The sequence below is a fragment of the Ovis aries genome, chromosome 4, assembly GCF_016772045.2.
Source record: "Ovis aries strain OAR_USU_Benz2616 breed Rambouillet chromosome 4, ARS-UI_Ramb_v3.0, whole genome shotgun sequence".
Lineage (NCBI taxonomy): Eukaryota > Metazoa > Chordata > Mammalia > Artiodactyla > Bovidae > Ovis > Ovis aries.
This window is the reverse complement of record NC_056057.1, coordinates 34,322,799-34,343,918: the sequence shown is the minus strand read 5'-3', so window position 1 is coordinate 34,343,918 and position 21,120 is coordinate 34,322,799. Positions and strand designations below refer to the sequence as shown.

General features: G+C 43.2%; 1 protein-coding gene and 1 long non-coding RNA gene across 2 annotated transcripts in view; both read right to left on the bottom strand.

Annotated features, from left to right (window-relative positions):
- LOC101122517 (phosphatidylcholine translocator ABCB4) overlaps positions 1-21,120 on the bottom strand; it is a 387,444-nt gene that overhangs the window by 69,999 nt on the left and 296,325 nt on the right. The window contains 1 exon segment of the mRNA XM_060414577.1: positions 249-303. Coding sequence (XP_060270560.1) covers positions 249-303 — 55 coding nt within the window.
- On the bottom strand, positions 1,444-21,104 carry LOC132659672 (uncharacterized). Its single transcript, XR_009600341.1, has 3 exons — positions 14,468-21,104; positions 4,472-4,917; positions 1,444-3,858 (listed from the first exon to the last, which is right to left on the bottom strand). It is a non-coding gene; the product is annotated as an uncharacterized LOC132659672 (long non-coding RNA).

The window sequence follows — 21,120 nt, the reverse complement described above, 5'->3', positions numbered from 1 at the left end:
CTGAAATTAATTGGTTTGTATGGTGCTTCGAACACCAGTCCTAACTTCAATTTCCCTGTACACCAGTTAGTTCTGCTCTTCCAGCCAGCCTATCCCTACCTGTTTTATCATCCACCTTGAGAATGTGGGCCATTAAATACAATGAGCCAATCCAGGACATGTATCTTAAAGTACTCCTCACTACAGATCCAAGACATCAAACTTAAATGAAGGCAGAACTGATTCAAATTTAATATTTCATAGCTTACCAATGTTAATGGTCCAATCAAATTTACTTTCTTCATTTTTTCCTTAGCTTGGCTGCTGTAAAAAATATATATATAACTGAATTTAAAAACTCTTACAAAATATTTCACAGTCAACTGAATATAAATTTAAGTAGTTACCATATTTGAATATTATATTTTCAAATGTGAAAGAGTGATGTCCACAAACTGTCGAAGTTATCCAGTTTAACACACGGTGTAAGGCAATTACCAAGTGCAAAGGAACTGTCCAAGGCACTATAGGAATCTCTGGATAACCGGGGAACGGTCACCTGCCTTGCAGCATGCATGCACAGAAGGAAGATGACCATGTCAACAATGTCTGCAAGATCAGTTAATTCTTCATGTGCTGAAAAGGTACATCTGGATCTAAAATTAATAAAGGCCACTCTTCTGAATGATTATAGGGAGTGCTGTCAGGAAATCCTGTCGGCTCTACAGTCAAAATACATCTTGAGTTCACTTACTCTTCGCCACTTTCTTAACTATCCTAACAGCCTGGAGAACTCCTGCCTTGTTTCTCCACTTCCGCTCGTGCCCACTTCAGTCTATCCGCAAGGCAACACTCAGAGTCATCATTTAAAAACACAAGTCACATGCTTGCTAAAGAGGAGGAATAGGCGAGTGATGGACTGGGAGTTTGCGATTAGCACATGCCAGCTATTACAAACAAGATGGATGAACAACAAGGTCCTCCTGCAGAGCACAGGGAACTGTATTCAACTTCCTGTAATAAACCATAGTGGAAAAGAACATGAAAAAGAATGTGTGTGCAAATATCTATATATATGTATAGCTGATCATTTTGCTGTATAGCAGAAATTAACACAACACTGGAAATCAACTATACTTCAATAAATGAAAAACAACTCTCAGGTCGTATTATGCTGCTACTCTGCTCAAAGACTTACAGGTGGCTTCCACTTTCCTCAGAGTAAAAGCCAGATCCTTACCCTGGCCTCTCCGGCCCCACACGATATTCTTTGTTGCCTCTCTGAGCACAGTGCCCACTCCCACCCCTGCCAGCTCGGCCCCAGTCACCCAGCTCTCTCTGCTGCTGCTGTCCTGTGAACCCTCCAAACACGCTCCCCCTGAGGGGCCTGCATTACCTCTGCCGGGAGTGGTACATATATGCCACAGGGCTCTCTCATTTTTTTTTCAAGTTCTTGCTTAAATATTGCCTTCTCAATATGACCTACCTTAAGTACCCTATTTAAAATTGCTTTTTTGCACTCCTGATTTCTTTAGCCTTAATTAACGTGTTCCCATAGCATTCATTACCTGCTAACAATTATTTGCAGGACTAAGTGCCCCTGGGAAAAGAGTTTATGGATGCTTCTTTTTCACAAATGACCAATTATTTGCATAGATCTAACTTGATATTACTTAAAGCCCAAGAGTGCCTCTGGTTTCCGGGTCTGGGATATCTGATGCCCTTTGGTGATAATCTGTCTCAGAAGCCACAGGCTATTAATTTGGTTTTAGGTTGGAAATGCTGTTGCTTCCTCAGTCTTCGGTATAGAATGAAATACAGTCTGGTTCTCCCCTTAGGCAGGAAGATGGAATTTGATGTAATATTTTTCTTTTATGTATCTTGGGCTTTAATTCCATGCCATATAAAGACTACTTGCAAGATTCTAGCAGCTACATATTCAGCATATGTATTGTTTACATCTATTCTCAATAATAAATAAAAGCTAACTGTAGGAGAGCAGACTTTTTTTTACCTAAATGCATTCATTTAAATTTCCAGGTAAAGTTTTATTCACAGGACTTGATCCCAAACTATCTGGAACATTTTATAAAATCAAAGGACTGACATCTGCAACGAAATGTGTTCACAAGAATGTGACAGGCAAAACTGCGTGATCGGAACGACCATGGAACTCAGTTTTCCCTAGACCACTGAAGTGAGCTGAACTTCGTTTAGCATACAAGTTTTGGTCCATTTTTTATAAAAGTGTGTCTCATTACACTTGAGTTCATAATCTTAACTTTTTCTTAGTCTTTCATACTCTTTGAACTGTCTTCCTGTCACAAGGCTGTGAGCGCCACTTCTGAGCACTTCCTTGGGCTCTGTTGTGCCACTGTGTCTTTTGCAGGGGTAGCCCCTCTGTACACTCACCAATGTTTAGCCAGTGCAACACAAAACAGACTTCTTGGAGAAAATGCCATCTATTTATAGATTCACAGTCAATTCCAGCCTGAACTGCCAGCGAATGAAAACCACCTTTTTCTAGAATAAAAAATACCATCCATGGATTTTCCAACTTTATAGGGCAAACTAGATATTCTGTGAATGAATACCACAGTACATAGAAGAAATAAAGCAAGATCATGTTTGAAGAAATTAACAGACTAAAATAATGCCCCAGTTTAACCACCAGATAGGCATGTTCTCTGATAACTAATCAGGCCACTTGCAGCTTGAGGACCCACTACAGAACCTGATAAGTGTGTCCCTCTGAGTGATCACTGGATGACACAGGTCAATTAGTTCTGGGTGGCTTGGCATGAACTCAGAGACCACAACAGCCTCATAAATTTTGAGGCTGAAGGCAAAAATGATTCACTGTCCTCAAAGTGAAAGAGGGACAAAGACAGCTTGCCACTTACTGATTGCTTATGCCCCTGCTAAGGTGGAGAAGTGAGAGTGACGAGGGCCCTCGGGAATCAAAGAGCCAGCACAGGGAGAAAGACAGGCAAGCAGACAGAGGCAGAGGTTTCCCCCTCCCGTGGGAGCAACAATTTCTTTGGAAGCGCAGGTAACCCGCCCCAGGCTGCTCAAGGTTCCCCTCCCCAACTCACCCCTCACCCCCCAGAGGGGAGACAGAGGGAACCGGAGAGCTGAGAGGAGGGTGGGTAAAAGGAGGAAGAGGAATAATGAGTGGAAGGAAGGAGCTGCCTGCTTCTCTACACTTGTTTAAAAAGCACAACCATCAACAGCAGATGTCTGATGCTCTTTAAGCCCGGAAGATCAGACCATGCTTATGAAAGTTTTCTGGAAAGTTTTCTGGAAAAGTCGTGAGCTCCATAATGCAAGGAATGTTATACCACACAAGCTCATGGAAGGGCCCTGCAAAAAGGGAAGGGGGCGCTTTCAAACCATGCTCTCTTTCCTGGTGGTGTTTATTGGCTCAGTCGTGTCCGACTCTTTGCCACCCAGAGGACTGTAGCCCACCAGGCTCTTCTGTCCATGGGGATTCTCCAGGGAAGAATACAGGAGTGGGTTGCCTTGCCCGTCTCAAAGGGATCTTCCCCACCCAGGGATCCCGGCGTCTCTGAGGGATTCTTTACCACTGAGCCACCAGGAAAGCCAGCCTGTTGCAAAAGAAGCCTCAGTGACATTCCTTGGGTAAAGTCAGAACCACAGAAAAGACTCTAAGGAAACTCCAAAACAAAGGCCAAAGGCATCCTCCACTCAGCTTCTTTCCTCGGCTACATGTGGCTCTGCTGACTCGCGTGTAACGAGAAAAGCTGAAAAACGGTGGCCGAGGGTGATGTACCTGCGGACGCCCAGTTCAAAACCGTCCTCCCTGGTCTCGGTGATCCGGAAGGTTGCGATCCTTCCCACCTCTGGATCCATCTCAGCCTGGGGAGAAACCAGTCTCAGGTGCAAGGGCACCAGCCCCAGCTTGGGGAGGTCGCCCAGCCTCCTCACAACACCCCCCCTCCCACCCCGCCGGGGGGTCGGGGCCAGCAGACTGGTCGCGGGGACCGGGAGGCCCGCGCGGATGCCACGCTGCCCGCCGCGCGGAGCCCACCTTCCCTCAGCCGGGGCTGCGCCTGTCTCCGCCGAGCCGCTGGGCGCGCCGGGGCTGCGGCCGCGGGGCCTGGGACTTTGCTCGCCCCCGCCCCCCCCCCCCGCCCCCCCCCCGAGAGGGTCCGGCCCCAGAGACGCCTACTGAAGCCGCCGGGGCCACGGCCCCGGGCAGAGGCGGCGCTCCAGCCGCCAGGCTCGCTCCGCACACCCCGCGGGGACGGGCGCCCGGCGCGCCGCCCTCCGCTGCCGCCCACCCCCGGCCAGCCAACAGCCCCGGGCCCGCCGCGCCAGCTGCGGCCGATAAGCCCCGCGACCAGCCTGGTGCCGCTGGGTGTTCCGAAAGCCTGGCCTGCGGGCCCCTCGAGCCCTCCAGAGTGACTGTCACACTCCTTCAGAGCAGTTTTCTTTTTGAAGCCTTGCGGGGACAGTTTGTACTGCTCACCAATGATGGGGCAGCTGAGGGACCCCTACGCTCGCCTCCCGCTGCTTCTGCATCCCCGGGTCTGCTCTCCGGGGGGCACCGAACCCAGGGGATGCTGAGAACAGGGCAGGGCCGCCCCAAAACATCGCATTAAGCTCTTAGAATAATGCAGTCGGTGCCTTCTTAACACCAGGGAAGCCTTTTTTAACACGGAGAGGCCCAGAACTTTAGGGCTGGAGGGCGCTTTAGAAATCGCCAAATTCAACCGCTTCTCGTCCACTCCCTTTCCAACAGGAAACTGAAGCCCAGGGAGGTCGAGTCTCGCCTGTGGCTACATCCTCAGGACCAGGGTCCAGTCTCCAGTGTCCTCTCCTGGAATCCTGTTCTGATCCTGGACTTCTCCGGACGCTCTCGGGAATCCTCTGTGTGGTTTTCTCATCCCTTTTCATGAACCTCGCGCCACACTCCTTCTTAAAGGGAAAATCGAAAGCAGGGAGCAACATGTTATCATAGCTTTGAAGCCAGTGGGATTCAAACTCAGAGCTTCCTATCTCACTAGTTATGTCACCTTGGACACTTTCTCGCTTCTCTCAGCCTCGGTTTCCTCATATGGTAACATGAGGGTAAACACCCCCCTTACTAGGCCACTGTGAGGAATAAATGAACTAAGAAGGTAGAAGCAGCTAGAACTGAGCCTGAACCAGAGTACACTCCATACACATGGCTTCCCCTCTTCCCAACCAGGTGGCAGGGTTGCCTGCTGGTCCTTGCTCCTGCTGTCTTGTTAACACAGAAGCCATACCGTGGCTTTCTCGGGTTCCCAGAGAAAATTAACAAAGAGCATCCTACAAGAGGAGGTGCTGTCGGCAGACCTTGGACTCTCACCTCTTACAGTCACTTACTGTTTGGCCTTAGGCAATTTACTTAATTCTTGATTTTATGGAAACCGTAAAATTGAGGTGTTATTAGGATTAGACATAATGTGTGTAAAGTGCCTGGCATATAAGAGGTATTAATAGTTACAAGATCAGAAGAGGCTGATGAGGAGAGACTGGGATAAGAGCCAGGAGCTCCAGCACTCACTCTATAAAGTATGCCACTTATCTCTACCCCGCTCTGCATATCAGCTTGAGCTAGGCAGAACCTGACTTGAAGAGATGACTTAGAGTTGATTGAAACTGTGCCATGTTCTAGAATTATTAGAAATGAATTTATTTACAGGTTTTCCTAAAAATGTGTTTTCTTCTTAGCCCATCTACCACAATCAAGAGGATTCTCTTCTTTGATCAACCAGAATTCCTCTTCTTCACAAGTCTAACAGGTGGTCAGATCACTATTTAAAAAAATACTCTACAATTAAAGCAACTGAAATTGTTGAGCTGAAAGAAAGCTTGGTGGTGACAGGAGAACATTATAAAACTCTGGCCTGGAAGGAGATGGTAGCCTCTTAAGTTTCTATAAAAGACATCTTGGGGGAGTGAAAAGGTAGACACGTGAGAAAGTAGGAAGCTTCTGAACTAAAAAAAACAAAAACAAAAACCAACACACAGGAATATGACATTTTCCCCTGTCAGAGTCAGTTCATAAAGTTGTCCCTATAAAAAGTGTTCATCACATGTGGCTTGCATCTGAGGCCTGTGTGTGGGGAGAGAGAAGCCTTGCCCAAATGACTGTATTTATGTATTTGCCTGTGTTACAGCCCATTCCAAGGGCTACTTTTACATTTATCTAATAACAATAAAACAACCTTACCTGGTGCATCCATCCGGTTAGTCATTAAAAAACAGTATTTAAGCCACTGTGATAAATTGGAGAGTTCTCCATGACACTCAGGCTGTGAGAAATCTCAACTTTCTTTTGTTGGTAGGATATTGAGAGAATCCTGCTTTGTTCTCATTGATGCAGAGTTAATGTCCTTCCCTCCGTCTTACTTATTCTACATGTTCCATTAGTTATTTTTCTTTTTAAATCTTAATTATTGCTTTTTGGGGATTATTTTTATTCTTTGGTTCTTTTCTCTTGATTTAATAAGTACATATTTCATTTTCTATTTAACAGTTAACTCTTTCTTAGAGATTATGACCTGTCTTTGACTAAACAGTGGTACTTTTTTGTCTTCCAGGCCAATGCAAGGACTTTAAAATTCTCAACCTCATTTATCCACCTCCTACTTACACACTACTACCTGGGTTTGATCCCTGGGTTGGGAAGATCCCCTGGAGAAGGAAAAGGCTACCCACTCCAGTATTCTGGCCTGGAGAATTCCACGGACAGTCCATGGGGTCTCAAAGAGTAGGACACGACTGAGAGACTTTCACTCACTCACTGTCAAGTACTTTAATTTTTTTCTATATTTTAGGACCCTTATGAGAAATTATTTTATAGTCATTATCATTTAGAGTTATCTATACATGTATTATCCTTTTCTTCCTCTTTATTTCTTCCTACATCTCAGAGCCACTATCTTGGATCATTTTCCTTTTACCTAAAGAACTCTCTGTGCTTCCTTTAGCCAGTGATAACTTTTCTCAACTTTTTTTTCCTGAAAAGTTATTTCACATTTATTTAGGAAAATTATTCAGAGATTTGCCTTTGTTGTTGTTGTTCAGTTGCTAAGTCGTGTTGGACTCTTCATGACCCCATGGACTGCAGCTCGCCAGGCTTCCCTGTCCTTTACTATCTCCTGGAGTTTGCTCAAACTTTTGTCCATTGAGTCAGTGATGCCATCCAACCCTCTCATCCTCTGTCAACCCCTTCTCTTCCTGCCTTCAATCTTTCCCAGCATTGGGGTCTTTTCCAGTGAGTCAGCTCTTTGCATCAGAGATTTGCCTTATTGGATATTAAGACTTTTATTGTGAAACTATAGTGATTAAAGCAATACATTTTGGACAGAGATAAACAAAATTAAAGTGAAACAGAATACAGATCTTATAACTGATGGAGCCAGAATTCTGATCCTGCTAGTGTTCTTAGCCACCACATTAACTAGTGCAGGGCAGTGGGGATGGAGAAGATGGGCCAAATGTATTGGATGGTTAAAACACCTTCTTCCTCCAATTCACTGATCTTAGCGTATTTTAACTGTTCCTCACTATTTTGGTGTGCTGTCTTCCACTCATCTTGCAGACGTCCACAACCCCTTGCCTTCTCTCTTTATCAGGTTTCTTGGTAAAAGTACAACTCTGGCTAATTTAAATCATCCAACTACTGCAAGCTTCCAGCATGTAACAGAGCATGGCTAAAGAAAGACACAAAACCATTTGACTTGTCCCACCATGAAACTAAGTGACCCTGTACTATATATTTAATGTATTTACTATGCTTATTGTTTATTGCCCATTCTGAGGGATGCAAGATTCATAAGAACAGAGTTTTTGCTGTCTTATCCACTGCTGCCCAATAGCAACTGTTTCCTTATTCACTCTCCCACTATGTCAGACCATTACTTCATGCTTCCTTTTCCCTCAAATATCTTTCAGTCATTGTACATCTTCCCATTCTGCTAAAGTACTATGCGTCTTATTTCACTGATAAAAGTCACTGTGTTTGGAAGGGAACTGCCATGATCTCCTGCCGTGACACCTACCCACTGACCAGCATCTGCACCCAGCACCCTGCCTTCCCTAAATGAACCAGCTTCTCCAAATGAACTGTCCATGCCCTTATATGCAACCAGTCCTTTCATCTGTACTTTTATGCTTTGGATCCCAGCCCCTCAGGAATGAGTTCTTTAGCAGACGTTATTCCTTCTCTCTCCTGCCTTGTCCACTTTTCTGTCCCTGCTGGACCACCCGTTTCTTCATCTTAGAAAACACTCTCTTGACCCCGCTTTTCTTCCTGACTGCCCCTGCATTTCCCTCCTTCTCTTTGCAGCTAAGCTACTAAAAGAGTTCTGTCTCTTTCTCCATTTCCTGTCTTCCTGTCCTCCCTGAAACACACTCGCATCAGGAGTTTGACCTGTCACACTCCCAAAACTGCCCTGGTTAGGTCACTGATAACCTCTACCGTGCTACATCCAAAGGTCAATTTTTTGTCCTTATCTGACTTAACAAATTCAAGCAGCTGACAAATTTGTCTTTCTCTCTTCCCTGACACATTTTCCTCACTTGAATTCCAGGTCACCACATATTTCTTGGATTTTCTTCTGCTTAACTGGCCACTCTTTCTCAATGTCCTTCAGTTTGTGCCTCGTCTTTCTGCCTCTCAACCAACACTGCAGTGCGCCGAGGCTGACGCGTGAACCTCCTCTGTCTAGACTCACTCCCTCTGTAATCTCAGCCGGTCTCATGGCTTTAAATACTATCTGTCTCCAACAATGTCCAATTTCTTTTCTAATCTAGACTTCCTTCCTGAATTCCTGGCTTATATATACAACTGCATTTTGATCTCTCTACTTGGATGTTTAACATGCCCAACCTTGACTCTTGACCTTTCCCCTAAGCTGGCCTCTCCAACAGGTGTCTCTCCTTCTCAGTTGACACCTCCAGCCATCCAACCAACCAGCAAGAATATAGAGTCATCCTGCATTCTTCTTTTTCTTCCCCACCTCATACTCCATGAGAAGATTTTATAGGTTCTGGCTTCAAATCATATGCTCAGTTGCTCAGTCATGTCCGACTCTTTGAGACCCCTTAGACTATTGGTCCTGCTAGGCTTCTCTGTCCATGGGAGTCTCCAGGCAAGAATACTGGAGTGGGTTGCATTTCCCCTCCAGGGGATCGATCATCCTGACCCAGAGATCGAACCCGGGTCTCCTGCGTCTCTTGCATTGGTAGGTGGGTACTGTATCACTGCGCCACCTGGGTCTGACCGTCTGTCTCTCCCCAGTCCTACCGGCATGGTGCAAGCCGCTCTCATCTCTCACCTCAATGACCGCAGTAGCTCCATCAGTCTCCTCTGCTCCCGTCTTTGCCTCCTCTCCTGCCTTTGTTCATTCTCAAGGCAGAAGCCAGTGATTCTTCTGAAAAGTGGCTCCGATCACGTAACACCTCAAACCCTAATTCCCCAGAGGCCCCAGTCCACTGGGAGCCTTGGCCTGCAGTGGCTGGCCCTCTCTGCAATGTTTCTGACCTCATTTTCTACCTCTCTCCCTCCCTCACTCCTTGCCAGCCACACTGGCTTCTTGGATGTTCCTCAAACAGGACAGAATTACACCTCAGGGTGTCTGTGCTTGCTGCTCCCTCTGCCCCGAAGTCTCTTCCCCCAAATACTCACATGGCTACAACCTTCACCTCCTACACGCCTCCTCTCCATTCCCATCTTGTCCATGAGACCACTCCTGACCTGCTTAAAAACCGCATCTCTACTCCCAGGACCCCCAGTTCCCCTTTACTCTACTTCAGTTTTTCTTCCCACACCACTTCCCACACCTAGTGTACTATATAATGTATGAAATGACTATGCTTGCTGTTTATTGTCACCTCAGTAATACATCAGACCCAAGGAAAAAAAGGTATTTTTCTCTGCTTTATTCAATGAGGTAGCCAACATTTGCTACCCATACTTACTAAGTACCAGACCTTGTGCAAGCATTTGAGGACATAAAGAAAAACAGGTCTCAGCTCCTGCCTCAAAATGAACTGAGAAGATATCAATACAAAAATCAGATCTCTATAGTGTTTTATAAAATTATGAAGCCATCATACACAGGTATCACTTCATTCAAATCTCAAAAGAAGAAGCACATTCAAGGTAAACAAGTGAGGTGGTATTATTCTCAGTTTAAAAGTGAGGAAATTGCAGTTCCTAAAAAGTGAATGGAATTAGGACTCCCTGGGGAAGACTTGTGCCAGCAGAGTCATGCCTATCTCTGTATCTGTCCCCACAGCACTTGAAGGTCATTAAATGTGTACTGAATAGATCCATACCTTTAAGCTGTAGCATAAAAGATTTACATGTAAAAAAGAATGTCTTATAACTAAGAGCCAAAGGGAAGAACAAACTCCATTTACCAAAGTATTTTAAACTACTTAATATTTTGTATATTTTATATAATATTACATTGTAATAATAGAATATACTATTTTATCTGTCTTATATTATATTTACATGTGTATTAATTTGCGACAGTTTTCTCTGCAGAGAGCATGATGGAATTGGGTCTCTGTGCAGTGGACCTTCAGCTTGACGGTAATATTCTCTGCAGTGTTTCTCCCACTATGTTGTATCTGTGGAGAACAATTCTCTGACTTTTCATCTCTGAAGATAGACTGTTAGATGTTATTTACATGTCACCACACTTCACTGGTGCTTCACTAGTAGCTCAGCTGTTAAACAACCTGCCTGCTATGCAGGAGACCCCTGCTTGATTCCTGGGTCAGGAAGATCCCCTTGAGAAGGGATAGGCTACCCACTCCAGTATTCTTGCCTGGAGAATTCCATGGACAGAGGAGCCTGGAAGGCTACAGTCCATGGGGTCACAAAGAGTTGGACACAACTGAGCGACTAACAGTTTCGCACTTCACTACATTCTGTTTCCAAATTTCCTGCCACCGATACCTCTGCTTAAATCTTCCATCTTCCTCTCCAGGTTGACAGATCATAATTTCTCTTGTCTTCACTGCTTTCAAACCATGTTCAATCTTACAATTTTCTCCCAAAATTCTTTTCAAAAACCTTCTTATCTGCTTGAAAAACAAAAATCCTCTCCACCTCTGACCTCTTATCTCCTAAAAATCCTTCCCTTTTGGTCTTACTTTCCTTTGCTCATTATAAAATTCATCTAACTTGGCCCCAGCACTTTGGAAGGCATTTTTAAGATGTTAAGGATGAGGGTAATGCTGATTTCCAATGTAACTGGCTTTAATGGATATTTCCAATGATCTCTTCCTTGCCTATTGTGTGTATGTTCAATTGTGCCCAACTCTTTGGGACCCCATGAACTGTAGCCAGACAGGCTCCTTTTGCTGTGGAATTATCCAGGCAAGAATACTGGAGTGTGTTGTCATTTAGAGATCTAACCCACATCTCTTATGTATGCTGCACTGGGAGGCGGATTCTTTACCACTGTGCCACCTCGGAAGACTGAACTCTTCCTTACACCCTCTTAAACCAGGGTAGACTTGCAAAGGTATGACAGAAGTTAAAATTAAAGCAGTTGGGAAGAAGCATCATTGCTGATCACCAATGTCATATCATTTCCTCCAGGATAGAGTAATGGCACATTGAGAATGCCCAGGTCACATTGCCTCGTGGAATTCTGTGCCCTGTGAGGATTATGGTAACAGTTGGGTAGACAGGAAGGGGTGCAGGGTGTCAAGGTTGGAGAGTGAATGAATAAGCCCCAGCTAGGGTCACTGTGCTTTGGGTCATTAATGTTGACTCTTAAGTTTATTCTAAAACTGCACATTTTTAAAATATTATACTTCATAACAGATTAAAAATATTTGCTCATATCATACTAAAATACCTATGGATAACATAACAAAGAAGAACAATAACATTAAGTTTGCATTTGATCTTAGTTCTCAGTGACTCACAGCACTATTTCCTAGCCCTAAAATTGTGGCATCTTAAGGGTTCTTCAATCATGTTAGAGAGTATTGTGAGACATTCAGAAATATACCAAAGCAAAGTAATATGGGTTTGCAGTCATCTGTGCAATATTTCTGGAACTCTACTAACATTCGGTAGAATCTACAACTCTCTTTATCTCACTCTTTTGCTACTTTAAAACTTTTAATTTTGAGATGCTTATAGATTCATGTATGGTTGTAAGACAAATACAGAGAACTCGCTGTATACTTTTCTTAGCTTTCCCAGTGGTGATATGTTTTATTTATGTATCGAAATTGATAAGGGAAATTGGTCTGTTGAGTGATATTCCATTGAAACCTGGACATCTGAGGTATTCTGTTGTGAGATTCCAGACCTTACTGAAACCTTTTGTTCTCCTTGATTTGAGGACAGTGCCCCACCAGGGAGAGGGTGTCATTCTTCAGTTGGTTTCCACTGACACTGAGGTGGGAGGGGCTCCTTGTTGCTGCAGAGCAGAGGCAGCGGGGGCTGACCCCCCACTAGGCCTGCACTGATACCCTCCTGGCTTGGCAGAGACGGAGTGCATTGTTACAGCTCTCCACGTGGTCTCTACTGACACTGCCATGGGGAGGTAGCCTTGTTACTGTCAACATGAAAGTCCTGAGCCTCCACTAGGCCACCTCTTCTCAAATCCCAGAGGGGACAGGAGAAGGTGCCTCATCACTGCTAGGTAGGGATGAAAAGTCGGCTCCCTACTGGCAGGCAGTGAAGCTGGGGTGCACTTGTTATAGCCTCGTGAGGGTGGAAGTCAAGGCTTGCCACTCAGTCTTTCCAGGCATGGGTCTGGAGAATGCCATAGTTTTTCCTGTGACGTCTGGCTAGAGTAGAGGCTGCTGTCTACACACTTTCTATTTTGCTGGGCTGCCCCTTTCCTGGTCCTTTGGCTAGAGAGCTGGCTTTTACTGGGGCTTTTTGTCTGTACACACTGGCATTTCTGGGTTTTCATCTTCTTCAGCTCCAAGCTGACATATATAAGGCAAGAAAAAGCAAAACAAGACAGAAATATCAGACAAAAAAAAAAAAGAAATAAAAGATATCAAAATTGGAAGGAAGAGGTAAAATTATCATAGCATACAGATGATATGATGCTCTATATAGAAAACTCTAAAGACTCTACATGAAAAATATTAGAACTGATAAATGAATTCATTAAGATAGCAGATTCAAGATTAATATGCAGAAATCGGTTGTATTTCTTTACAGTGATATGAACTACGAGAGAAAGAGAGAAAAAAAAACACTCCCATTAAAATCCCATTAAAAAAATATCTAGGAACAAATCTAACCAAGGATGTAAAAGACTCATACACTGAGAACTGTAAAACATTGATAAAGGAAATCAAATATGAATCAAGAAAATGGAAAAATAATCATGCTCTTGGACTGGAAGAAATAATATATGTAGTTAAAATGGCCATACTATCCAAAGAACTCTACAGATTTAATGTGATCCCTATCAAATTACCCATGACATTTTTTTATAGAACTGAAACAAATAATTCTAAAATTTATTTGGAACCACACAAGGCCCAGAATTGCCAAAGCAATCCTGAGGAAAAAGAACAAAGCAAATCTATGGAACAGAGTAGACAGTCCAGAAATAAATCCACACACCTAAGTTCAATTAATCTTCAACAAAAGAGGCAAGAATGTAAAGTGGGAAAAAGATAGTCCCTTAGTAAGTGGTATTACAAAAGCTAAGAGCTGCAGTTAATGAAGTTAGAATACACCCTCACACCATACACAAAAATAAACTCAAAATGCCTTAAAGACTTAAATATAAGACATTACATCATAAAACTTCTGGAAGAGAACATAGGCAAAACATTTTCAGACATAAATCATAGCAGTGTTTTCTTATGTCAGTCTCCCAAGGCAGTAGAAATAAAAGCAAAACTAAACAAATGCAACCTAATCAAACTTACCAGCCTTTGCTCAACCAAGAAAACCATAAAAAAAATGAAAAGATAACTTATGGAGTGGGATAAAATATCTGCAACCATGCAATATGGTTGCAAATTTTATTATTTGTTGGTTAAACCAAGCAACCAACAAGAGCTTAATTTTCAAAACATATAAACAGCTAATAAAACTTAATTTCCAAAACATATAAACAACTAATAAAATCAACAATATTACTGGTTGATTAAATCATGAAACCAACAAGAGCTTAATTTCCAAAACATATAAACAGCTAATAAAACTTAATTTCCAAAACATATAAACAGCTAATAAAACCAACAATATTACTGGTTGATTAAACCATGCAATCAACAAGAGCTTAATTGATTTCTGAAACATACAAACAGTGAATAAAACTCAATAACAAAAAAAACAAACAACCCAATCAAAAAATGGGCAAAAGACCTAAAAAGACATTTCTCCTAAGAAGACAAACAGATGGTCAAGGAGCACATGAAAAGATGCTCAACATCATTAGTTATTGATGAAATACATATCAAAACTACAATGAGTTATTACCTCACACCAGAATGGGCATCATCAAAAAGTCCACAAGTAATAAATGCTGGAGAGGGTGTGGAGAAAAGGGAATCCTCTTGCACTGTTGGTGGGAATGTAAATTGCTGCAGTCACTATGAAAAACAGTATGGAGGTTCCTTAATAAAATTAAAAAATAGTTACCATATGATCCAGCAATCCCATGCTATGCTGTGATTAGTTGCTCAGTCATGTCCAACTCTTTGCAACCCATGGACTATACAGCGCACCAGGCTCCTCTGTCCATGGGGATTCTCCAGGCAAGAATACTGGAGTGGGTTCCTCCTCCAGGGGATCTTCCTGACTCAGGAATTGAACCAGAGTCTTCTGCATTGCAGGCGGATTCTTTACCAGCTGAGCTACCAGGGAACCCCCCAGCAATCCTACTCCTGGTCATACATCCAGGAAAGACAAAAGCTCTAAATCAAAAGATGCATGCACCCCGATGTTCACAGCGATTTTTAGCCGAGACATGGAAGCAAAACAAATGTTCACTGAGCGCTGAATGGATAAGGAATATGTGGTAAACCTATACACAGAGGATATTACTCAGCCAGAAGCAGAGAGAGTGCCATCCACAGCAACACAGATGGGTCTAGAAACCATACTAACGGAAGTAAGTCAGACGGAGAAAGGCAAGTATTATGTCACTTATAGGTGAAATCGTAAAAACGGTACAAATGAACTTACGTACAAAACAGCAACAGACTCAGACATAGAACACAAACTTATGGTTACCAAAGGGGAAGGAGGGGAAGGGTAGATTCGGAATATGAGATGAAGATGCACATTACTATATACAAAATAAACAACAAGGATCTGCTGTTAGCACAGGGACCTATATTAAATATACTGTAATAAACTGTAATGGAAAAAGGATATATACATGTATATACATATGCATGACCAAATCACTTTGCTCTACATCTGATACGCAACATTATGAACTATACTTCAATTACAGAAAAACAAAAATCCCCACAAGCCAAAACAGAAATGAGGAACTCACCACCATGTCTTTCTTTGGATTCCAAGTTCCTTGGCATGGTTGTCTTCTCTTCACTTCTCCGAGTATTCTTATGGTTGTTTTATAATAATGTTCTGTGTTTCTAGCTGTACTTAGCAGGAGGAATAGGGAAAAATATGTCTCCTCCATCTTCTTGGAAGTTGCTGCTGGATTTTTAAAATCCATTTTCTCTAATTGGATGCCAAGGCAAAGGAAGATTGTGAACCAAATGAGCCAGTCTTTCTATTCGTTCATCAGTAGAAAAAGGGATATGAAGTATTAGATTGAAAGATTTCTCTGACTTATCTGCTCACTCTCCTCCTCCACACTCTCTCACCTTCTTAGTAGATGATGATGGCTACTTACAAAAATCTGTTTCATATGTAAAATATGCAGGTAGGTGGATATTTCCTGGCCTTAAACTTACTCTATAGTAAAATATGAAGTCAAATGCTGACAATTATAGGGCTTATCAAAGTAGAACAATGAGGTACCACTAAAAAAACCAGGGTGAGGACTTTGCTGGTGTTCCAGCTAAAGTGGCTAAAACGCGATGCTCCCAGCGCAGGGGGCTCAGGTTCCATCCCTGGTCAGGGAACTAGATCCCTCACGCCACAGCTAAGAGTCTGCATGGCACAACTAAATATACTGTATACTGCAACTAAGACCCAGCACAGCCAAATAAATAAATATACATATTCTTAGAGAAACCAGGGTACAAGATCTTCATAGTTTTATGTTATGCTCTATAATACTGCCTTAATTATTCTAACGTCTTTTTCTTCCCACTAGACTGTGATCTCCTTAAAGAAAGCAGATGAACTAAATTTACCAGCACATTGCAAGCATCTGATAATCACTCTTCTCTACCTTCTCTCCCACTTCTCTTCCACCCCCAGCTGGTTCAGGAAACACAGAAAGCCCAGAGGAGAAACTACATCCACAAATCATCTGGGCTTAAGGGCTGGGGGAAGACCTCTGATTTGAAATCCAAGCGCCATCAATCAGTCCCTCAAACTAAATCTCGCAGGAAGTGCGGGTCACCTCCCACCCACCACACACATCCTGCAAGATTCTGACACAACAAGCGCTGATGGATGAAAAGCAAAGGCTGACGGATCCTGTCTTCCATGTCCCTTCTCTGAGAGTTCTGACCAGTTTTGTCAATATTTGTTCAATAAATATTTATGGAGGTGGAAAAGGATGGATTTTAAAGAGCAAGATTTTCCAAACTGTGACCTGAGGAGCCCACCATGTGCTTAGATAACAAGGGTTCCCTGGCCACATAAGTTTAAGAAGTGCTGGCTACCAGGCTGCTGTCTTGGAGGTCAGGAGGATACCAACGTTTTGAGAGTTCTATAGTAACAGGTCATTTAGCTTTTTTAAGATACATTTCTTTCCTCCACTCCAAGACCACAATATCCATTGAAAATACAAAATTCATATTCTCTAACCTCATGCATGAAGCTCTATCTAAAAGAAATAATTCTAAAAGTCCAAAAGCGGGGAATAATACAGAAACAGATAAGAGTGGAGCCTGGGAAGGAAGAAGCTATGATCCAACTGAGGCAACAGGCAGATAAGGAAGCACCAGGATATGTGGTGGAACAGATTAGGTAGGATTCTAGACTCACAACCATTATGGAGAAGGTTTTCAGAAAGCAATCATTACCTTGTCACGAACGGTGGCTTCTTTTTGAATAGCTGTAACTGTCTTTTATCAGTTGAAGTCCCATGGAGTGGAATGGCACACTCTAATTAGGATATTCAAGGAGGATTTAACACAGTGACTATTTACAAAGGTATGAGCAGAACATAGGGTATCATGGAGAGACCGGAACGGATAGGACGTATGTTGGGGCCATGCAAATGGGTGGGGGGCTGTTGCCCAGGCCAGCATGGGTGAGGGGAGGGAGGAGGTACCAGGTCACTTATGAATGTCATGTAGAGAAAACTGCTTTGAGAAGGGCAGTGATCCCCTCCAACCGTACCCCAGGTTTTCCTTTAGCTGAACCCACAGAAGTCAGTCTCCCAGGGCGGAAAGCCATGTGGAGAGAAGGGAGGACAGCAAACACACAAGGGTGAAGGGAAGAATCTGGCGCTTGTCTCAAGGGGAAGAACCTGGAGACTGGCGACTCTGCCATCTCCTGCCCAGCTGTGCCTACTCATGGTGCACACAGTGCTCTGCAGAAGGCATGCACTAGGCCAAGACCCTGACTGAGCACAGACAAGATGTGCAGACGGCAAGATCAAGCGCTCGCTGTCAGGCATGTTAAAACCTGATAACCAGAGAAGGAAAGAACCAACTAAAATATATTGTGAAACATAGAAAGGTGTAGAAAGCATATGGTAGATTGATGCCGAGAATTTGCAAAGCTAACCTGTGACCTTGCCCTTGATATGCAATGCTAGTATGTAAAACCATCAGCCAAAGTGGGCTTTCTGGCATAAATGCAAATTTTGAGAATCTAAAAGGTACTTGAAATTTAACTCCATCCATTAATAGCCAATAAAAATTTTAGCTGCTCCAAAAAATTTCCTTCACAATTGAAATACATGCTAAAGATTTATTCATGAATTCAAACTTTCATGAAACGTCCAGTATTTTGTATTGAGCCTTTGACAGTCTTAAGTATTAGTTCTCACAGAGGAAATCCATAAAGTTGTTTTTTCAACTTTAACCCAACCATTTCCCTTTAGCATATCGCTCTCTAGGTTCTATTTATATGTACAAGTTCCAGACCTGGGCTCCCTGATTCCAAACAATTTCACACCATTTTAAAAAAATTAATTCATTCATTTTTTATTGAAAGGTAATTGCTTTACAGAATTTTGCTGTTTTCTGTCAAACCTCAACATGAATCAGCCATAGGTATACATATATCCCCTCCCTTTTGAAGCGCCCTCCCATTTCCCTGTCCATCCCATTCCTCTAGGTTGATATAGAGCCCTTGTTTGGGTTTCCTGAGCCATACAGCAAATTCCCATTGGCTATCTATCTTACATATGGTAATATGTTTAAATGTTATAGTCTAAGGAAGCAGATTATTGTGGCCTTATAGTGAATAGCGAAGTCGCTCAGTTGTGTCCGAGTCTTTGAGACCCCATGGACTGTAGCCTACCAGGCTTCTCTGTCCATGGGATTTTCCAGCCAATAGTCCTGGAGTGGATTGCCATTTCCTTTTCCAGGAGATCTTCCCAACCCAGGGATCGAACCCAGGTCTCCCACATTGTAGACAGATGCTTTACCATCTGAGCCATCAGGGAGCGTTTCCCAAATAATTCAGGTAGGTTCAGCCGTAGCCTGGCAAGGACTGCCAGTCTTCCAGGCAACACAGACCATGCATGGAAAAATGACTTACTGCCCGAGTCATTTATTTAAAGACCATCCATGGGAAAATGACTTATTGCCCGAGTCATTTATGTAAAGTCTAAAAAGAGTGGGAGCAGCAGGGTCATTGCCCACACTGACAGACATGTTTTGCATAAGTGGAGATTGGATAGGGACAATGGACTCTTTGAAGTGTTAGTCACTCAGTCGTGTTCGATAATGTGCAACCCCATGGACTGTAGCCAGCCAGGCTACTCTGTCCATGGAATTCTCTAGGCAAGAATACTGGAGTGGGTTGCCATTTCCTTCTCCAGGGGATCTTCCCAACCCAGGGAGTGAACACAGGTCTCCTGCATTTTGGGCAGATTCTTTACCATCTGCGCCACCAGGGAAGCCCAATGCACTCTTTGGGAAATGCAAAAACTGTCATACTCAAATTCTGATAGGACAGAAAAGCTTCAAATGCCGTTGTTTAATGATAAAATACATATTAGAAGTATGATCTTGATAACATTGTTTAGTTTTCTCTCTCTCTTCACTAGAATGCAAAAAACAAAAACAAAAACAAACAAAACCCTCTTTCCCTCACCTTGCCTTTCCCCTCCTTCCCAAAAAGAACAGTGTGATTTCTGGCCCAAGATGCTAGGATGCTGTGGCCCCTGACGCTTGCAGTTGAAATATTCCGATAGCAGAAGCAGTCCTGCAGGTTACCCACATGTGCAAGGGTAGCGAGCTAGCTCTCTATAGTGTGTTCGTGTTCTTTTCTTCCTTTAGGTAAGGAGTTTGTAAAAGGATGATATGTCCGTCTGCATAACAGAAATATCAAAGAAGTTAAATCTGATTTATTTCATAAAATCTCACTGCACAGGTACCCTTGTAGGAATGTGGACACCTGAAAGTAAGGCATATCTCAACACTCTATTTTAAACAAACTACAGCAAGAATAAAAATATATCTATTCTGGGACTTCCCTGGTGGAGCAGCGGGTGGGAATCTACCTGTCAATGCAGGGGACATGAGTTCGATCCCTGGTCCGGGAAGATCCCACATGCTGTGGAGCAATTAAGCCCCTGCCCACAACTACTGAAGTCTGTGTGCCTAGAGCCTGTGAACCACAACAAGAGGAGGCCCTGCAGTCATAAGTCTACACACTACAAATAGAGAGTAGCCCCTGCGAGCTGCAACTAGAGAAAGCCTGCACACAGCAACAAAACATAAAAAAAAAATTAAAAAAACCCAAACACACAAATAAATAATAGCAATTGTGCCATTAAAAAAATAAAGCATTAAAAAAAATTATACCTATGCTGGCACACCTGGCCCTTCAGGCTCAGTTCCTGGCTTCCTAGCCTCATCCCTGTGGTGGCCACCACCCACTCCTCCCAAGCCAGCACCTGAAACTGACCGTGAGTCACTTCCGATGCAGCCTTCTGGGATGTGCACACCGCTCTCTCTGTGCACAGATTTCCTCTAGTGTCCATCTGACAAGTCGAAACTCAGTTCTCCAAGAAACTTCTTTAACCCTCAGAGCACTCCCAAGAGAAGTGCTGGCGTTCTGTTTAACTTCCCCCAAAGTCTTGTGTAACGGCACCTACACATTACTAACCTTGTTTCCTGCCTCCTTGAACTGTGAGCTCCTTATCACTGTGCTCCTAATATCTAGCCCATAGGCACTTAAGTAATTGTTAGGTGAAGAAACACAAAATCAGAACTTTCTTTTCATACAAGAGAACAGCTGGCCTTGAAGAGCATGACCTGAAGGCAACCAACATTATTATTATTGTTGTTTTTGCGATATTCTGTCTGATAAACATTGTCCTAAATATCATAACATCCAGTGTTCAAGTAATCCAGTGAGGTAGCTGTTGAAATTCCCTAAGGCCCAATGAGGAAATAAAGACTTAGACACAATCAGTAACTTGCCCAAAGAATGACATGTGTAACAAACAGCCAGCCAGGAGAGAAACCCAGGTTTTCTGGCTGGAGAACCTTGATGCTTCTCCACAGAACAACCGACAATCAATAAGAGGGAAAACATTTAAATTGAGCTGCCTAGCACAGAAAGCAAAAATGCTCCATTTCCAATTCAAAGGTCACCTTTCCTTATGACCCAAACTGGCTCTTTTGAAAGAGTCCTGGTGAAAACATTTCATCATGCGTCTTTGCCTCTCACACATCAGTGAGCATTCCCGCTTTTCTCTGCTCTCCTGAGTCCTCCCGACGCCAAGAGCAGAGGTCTTTCACCTTGGTGTTACGAGTGCCAAGTGGGACAAACGACTACACTCCTGAAAATCTCGT